This window comes from Penaeus japonicus, unplaced genomic scaffold (genome assembly GCF_977035675.1).
Source record: "Penaeus japonicus unplaced genomic scaffold, GWHDUDI00000001_assembly GWHDUDI00000010, whole genome shotgun sequence".
NCBI classification, from domain to species: Eukaryota; Metazoa; Arthropoda; class Malacostraca; order Decapoda; family Penaeidae; genus Penaeus; species Penaeus japonicus.
The window spans coordinates 28,242,806-28,249,334 of record NW_028234412.1 but is presented as its reverse complement, the minus strand read 5'-3'; the positions used below and the strand labels follow the sequence as shown (position 1 = coordinate 28,249,334).

The window sequence follows — 6,529 nt, the reverse complement described above, 5'->3', positions numbered from 1 at the left end:
ATATATATATATATATATATTGTTGAGATGGTGGAAGATGTCATCTTCCATGCGTGAATTAAGGAAGTTTGGCTTGTCAATGTACAGATAATTGATGTGGGGATCAGAGAAACACAGTTACTGCATATAAGCGTGTGTAAATCCGTGGAGAGAAGAAGGGTTGCTAACATTACACTTTGTAGATATTACCGTAGGATGGCACATATAATAGAAAACGGGGTAACTAAATTAAACATGAGGTATTCTTATGCGGTATACACAGTAGATATAAGATTATAAGCATCCTTATTCTATCATAATCTTTAATTATTCCAACACCCCCTCTTAATTAAAGATTGGTTATGATGTACAAGAGAATCTATCCCCTGATAAATTTAAAATCTTTCAACTTCTTCTGAGATACAGGTTTGGTAAATATATCAGCTGGATTCTCTCTGGTAAGTACAAAGAATAAGTTCACATTGCCCATCTTCACTTCATCTCTAATGAAATGGTAACGGATGTCAGTATGTTTTGACCTTTGGTAATTTATGTTTTTTTTTTTTTTTTTTTTTTTAGCTAGATTAATAGCACCTTGGTTATCAACTCCTAAATCTACTGACTTAACCTTAAATCCAAATAGATCAGACATTATTTGTTTTAAGAACTTTGCCTCCTGAATGGCAGAAGTAAGAGCCATATACTCGGTTTCATATGATGAAAGTGCAACTGTCTCTTGCTTTTTGCTCTTCCATGATATTAATGGTCCAAATTTATGTAGTTGAAAACAATATCCTGTTATACTTTTCCTATCTTCAGATGATCCCTAATCTGAATCACAAAATACCATTAGTTTCATTTGTTCATCTGACTTATCAAACCTTAGACCATAATCTAAAGTGCCCTTAAAGTACTTAAGAACGTGTTTAGTGCATTCAAATGGGCTTTTGTTGGTTTTGACATGTATTGTGAAAGCTTGGTAACCACATAGCATATGTCTGGTCTGGTACCTGTCATAATATATATAAGGCTACCAACTATTTGTAAAGAGTTGCATCAGCCAATACATCTGATCCTACAGTAGAAGTGTTAACAATACTTAATTCACATGGTGTGTTTCTTACATGACAATCTGACATTCTAAGTCTGTCCAAAATATTTTCAAAATATTTAGTTTGATTCACTTCAATGTAATCTTTGTGTTGAATTTGCGATTCTTGGGTAGTGGAGTTCGTATGTGTTATTATCCTGCAGTGAAGCAATCTCCTCATCCATGGGTTTCTTCCATTAGAGTCCCTCTGGAGATGGTATAGCTTCTTGGTAGGTGACTGGTATTGGGTCATGTGACATTCGATAGCAGTGATGTATAAAGCTAGTATGTGTCACACTGGAGATACTGTTGTCCAGATCATCTGTAACATAGTCATCTAACCTAGAGCGTTTCTTTCTTTCTTTGAATGGATATCTTCTTTTTGTATCTTCATCCACTGGTATTTCTTCTCGGTCTTTAGCTGGACATTTCCTGTCTCCATCAGCGTCAGCTGGCATCTCATCTTGGGCCACTTGAAGTGGTTTTTGCTGGAGCCTTGTCTCCACCAAAATGTAGTCGTCACTCAAACTTTGTTCGGCACTTGGGGATTCTGTCTTTCAAGATGAGTTATCCACAAATTTGACGATTCTTACCCTTCTTATAGTCTGAGTATCTGGAAAGTATATCAAGTATGCTGGATTTTGATCATCATATCCCACAAATACTCTTTCCTTACTCCTTGGATTTAGTTTCTTACTCTCTTGTTCAAATGCAAAACATCTTGTTCCAAAGATATTCATTTTGCTTATGTTTGGCCATCTTCCAGTAAGCATTTCTACTGGGGTCTTTTGAGTCCTGGGGTTATAGCACCTATTCCTGATGTAACAGGCAGCATAACTCCACAGCATAACTCCACATATCCTTAGGTAATTTTGATTCAAACAGCAAACAGCGAGCCATGTCAAATATTGACCTGTGTGATCTCTCAACTGTGCCATTCTGATGTGGTGAATAAGGTGCAGAGAACTCTTGTTTAATCTTTTTCTCTGTCAAGAGTGTTCTGAACTCATTGTTCATAAGGTCTGTTCCGTGGTCACATCTTAGGCGTTTAATATTCCCATATGGTGCTGTTTCTGCAAGATATCTTTTCAAAGCTGTCACTGTATCACTCTTACTTTTAATTAGGTAAATTCTAAGAGCTCCGGAGTAGTTATCAATAAAGGAGATGCTGTACCTGTGACCTCCTCGTGCTGGTGGGTTTACAGGACCAACTACATCACAGTGGACTAAATCTAATGGCTGTTGGGCCTTTTTGTCAGCCTCTCTACTCCTATACTGTGTCATCTTACCAAGTGTACATGTGGTGCAGTTGAACCTATCTTTCCTAATTATATGCATTCCGTCAACAGTTGCTTCAAGTTTTTGCACATCAGCCACATTGCAGTGCCCTAGGATTTCATGTCACTCCTCTAGGGTGTGCTTGGCTTCCCCTACATGGACTTTGTTAAACTTATCCATCTTACCTCTACGTAGATAGAACTAGTTTTTCTCCACAATGTCGAATATTCTGCCATCCTTGGTAGTTAGAGTACTGCCTTCAGGTGAGAATGTAACAGTATGTCCACTCTTGATAGACTTCCAAACTAACATGATATCTTGTTTAAATCCTGGTATGTATAATGCATCTTTTAGTAGAATACTTCGTGAGTTGCCATCACGATCCTGTATGAAGTCTTTCACATCACCGACTCCTTGCACTGTTCCTTGTTGTCTTTGGCCGTCTGCCAGCTCTATGTAATGGATTTGTGGATCAAAAGACTCTTGAAATATCACAAACCTTGGTTCAGTTTTCTCAATATGTGAAGTGCAGCCACTGTCAATCTTTAAGAAGCCTTCTTCTTCTAAGATAGCTACATTCTGTTTTCCACAATCATACAACTCAGTGTTGGTCTCAACAGTATAAAACCTTGATGAGTGTGTTACATGAAAAGAATACTCTTGATTTTGTTCTTCACTTGTGTCATTTGCTGAGTTTACTGAATTACTACTCTTCTTAGGATTCTTCACTCTACATTCACTGTTACTGTGAGTTTTAGATTTATGAAAGTCACAACACTTTCTAGCATTTTGAGGATTGCTCACTCTCTGGAACCTACCTCCTTTGCTGCATTTTGATGCACAATGGCCTGGTTCACTACACTTGAAACATTTCTTCTGTTTCACTGTACTGTTGTTGTTGACATTCATGATACTTTCTGTGCTATAAGTATCCTTCAGACGATCCTCTTGACTAAACAATGCTATCTTTAATTCACTGTACTGGTATGGAGGATTACGCTGGCTAGCTACATCAACAAAATTTTCGTACTTCTTTGGAAGTCCATTCAGTGTTCGTACTACTATAAGACCATCAGTAATGTGTTCATCTATTTCCCTGAGAGCAGTCACTGTCTCATCTATAGACGTAAGATATTCTATAACACTGCCATCATCCATCCTTTTGTTTATGAATGATCTCCATAGAGCAAACAATCTGTGTTGTGTTTCTCTTAGGTAGTGTTTTCGTAGTAATGTCAATGCTTTCACTCCATCTCCCCTCGCTTCACGCTTTATAATGCCAAGTGACGTTCTGTCAAGACAACCTGTCATGTGGGTTGCTGTTTCCTTGGCCTCTTCCAAATCATAATCATTTGGGCGTTTGCAAGCATACTTATCAAAAGCAAGATGAAGTTTCAGAACTCGGAGAGCACCTGTGAAGTTTTCTTCCCAAAAAATCACAATTATCTGCATTACCATCAAATTCCTTAAATCTGGGCCTATAACCTGCTGAGGTGGTGGAAGATGTCATCTTTTATGCGTGAATTAAGGAGGTTTGGCTTGTCAATGTACAGATAATTGATGTGGGGATCAGAGAAACACAGCTACTTCGTATAAGCGTGTATTCCGGGAGAAGTCCGTGGAGAGAAGAAGGGTTGTTTACATTACACTTTGTAGATATTGCCGTAGGGTGGCACATATAAGAGAAAACGTTCATTTTGTGGGGTAACTAAATTAAACATGAGGTATTCTTATGAGGTATACACAGTAGATATAAAATTATAAGCATCCTTATTCTATCATAATCTTTAATTATTGCAACATATATACATATATTTAGAAATATATATATTTATTTTTACATATATGAATAAATGAATAAATAAATAAATAAATATATATATATATATATATATATATATATATATATATATATACATATATATATATATATATATTATATATTATATATATATATATATATATATATATATATTATATATATATATATATACACACACACACACACACACACACATATATATATATATATATATATATATATATATATATATATATATATATATATATATATATATAACATGACGTTATCTTGAGAATGATAGACAGATGATCATTAGTGGTTCCAGGGCCCGGTTCCATGATCAAGTTGCAAAGTGCAATGTCCAGAGTGGTTGCCATGTTTCGTGTGATGAAGGTAGGGAGGTCTGGTCCAATGTGGATTAAATCTCCATCTACAGCCATTCATGCAATAGCATTGCCAACATGTGGCCCGCTCTGTTGTTTAGCATTGGATGGTTGGCATTGAGGTCTCCCACTATGGATGTGGGTATTCTGCTTTGAAGTGTACTGTAAGTCTTGCAGGGGAAAAATTGCCCTTCTTGGTGGCAGATACATTGTTGCCGCTATTATCAGACCTCTGCTGGTTTCTATTTCTATTGCCAGCATTTCATCCTTTGATAGCAGGAGTAGGGGAACAGTTTGACCCTGTCTACGACTGTTTATTAACACGATGTCGGCATTCATAGCTCTGTGCATGCTAGATATTTCATTCCTATGAACCATACGCCACTTGTATATAAGTTATATATGACATATAGTATATAACATGTGATATATATAATATATATGACATATATTATACTATATATACTATATAACGTATAACATAGACCCTATACGTATGTATACCATATATATAACAGACAGTATGTGGTATGTGGGTGTGTGTATGAGTTGTAATAGAGAATAATGAAATAGGCAGACGGCCTTGAGTTTAAGGTGTTCTATAGTACATTTGAATGCATTTTTTGTGTGTATGTCTTATAGAATTTTCTTTCAAAGTGCTGGTACAGCAAAGAGATCTGGGTATAATGCTGTGGCATTTTCAGCGAGGATGGACTATTATACAACTCGACATTTGATATAAACACGTTAAAACTCATATGATTCAGATAGTTATGATAGTGCGTCATGATATCGGACAGAGTTCTTTTTTCTACCATTAAAATATCTCAATTTCGCATTTTTCATGGCAAATTCGCCTAGGTTGGACTACAAAAGCTTTTCAAACTAAACTAAAATTATTGATAAGTACAATTTAAATTGTAATATTGACATTGCTAATCAAAGTAGCAGGGAACACCATCTATTCCCTACATTTCAGCGTGCAGATTCGGCGGTCGGACAAATTAGAAAAAGAAGCAGTTTACATAGACCTCAGCAAGTATATGGAAGCAGTGGAGGATTTCTACGCGGAGCTCGAGATGCGTCAGCCGGTCGCGCAACGAAGGATCTTCTTGGCCACCGACGACCCAAACACGATTCCAGAATTAAAGAGGAGGTCAGTAAGACAAGATAATAGGGAGTTAGAAAGATAGAGACCCTGTATGGGGTAGGTAAAGAGAGAGAACGAAAAAAAACAGTGAAGAAGAGAAAGACAAGGGAGAGATAAACAGATAGATTGACATAACCGTTTCTGAAGAGAGATGGGTAGTGTGAGAGATCAGCTCACCGAGTTGTGCGAAGGCAAACTTCCTTTGGGTTCGACAGAGGTCTGTTCCTTCCTTCAACTGCTGTCTCAAGTCAGCTAGGAAGAGAGATAGGAGCCCAAGTCAGCTAGGAAGAGAGATAGGAGGTTACATCCCTTGCTCTTTTGGCTTTAGGATAGGAACATTGTCCGCCCTTTTCCAATACCCGGGGACTGGAGAGGTCGCCCAGGACCCGAGGACGAGTCACAAGTCTTTACTCCTTTACCGTTATCATTTTGATTTTGTCAGTATGATTATTACCCTGTCATTGAAAATAATAATATTAATGATAACGATAACAATTGTGATGATGCTAACTTTGACAATGGGAGGAGGAAGGGGAGGATAATGATGATAGCACTAATAATAAAAATAATAAAAAAATATGAACTCCAACAGAAGCCTCCCAGTTATTCCCTATTCTCCCCCTAGGTACCCGGAGTACCAAGTCGTACACAATGAGGCCAGTATAAAGTCGGCCCACCCGAGTCAGCGGACGAAGGGATCCAGCGTCCGCTATCTCCTTGCCGATGTTTACTTCCTCTCGCGATCCGACTTCCTTGTCTGCGGAATGACCTCCAATGTAAGACACGCTGGGCACTGATATATTCATATACATATATACATACATATACATATATATATATATATA

The 6,529-nt window shown here is 37.3% G+C and overlaps 2 protein-coding genes across 2 annotated transcripts in view; both read left to right on the top strand.

The window, feature by feature from the left end:
- LOC122266190 (uncharacterized) overlaps nucleotides 1–6,529 on the top strand; it is a 438,286-nt gene that overhangs the window by 23,362 nt on the left and 408,395 nt on the right. The window lies entirely within an intron of this gene.
- LOC147471168 (alpha-(1,6)-fucosyltransferase-like) overlaps nucleotides 4,457–6,529 on the top strand; it is a 4,014-nt gene continuing 1,941 nt past the window's right edge. Inside the window, exons 1-5 of the mRNA XM_086540358.1 lie at nucleotides 4,457–4,544; nucleotides 4,793–4,861; nucleotides 5,020–5,028; nucleotides 5,480–5,690; nucleotides 6,310–6,460. Of these exons, the coding sequence (XP_086396484.1) occupies nucleotides 4,457–4,544; nucleotides 4,793–4,861; nucleotides 5,020–5,028; nucleotides 5,480–5,690; nucleotides 6,310–6,460 (528 nt within the window). The remainder of the gene's footprint in view (nucleotides 4,545–4,792; nucleotides 4,862–5,019; nucleotides 5,029–5,479; nucleotides 5,691–6,309; nucleotides 6,461–6,529) is intronic.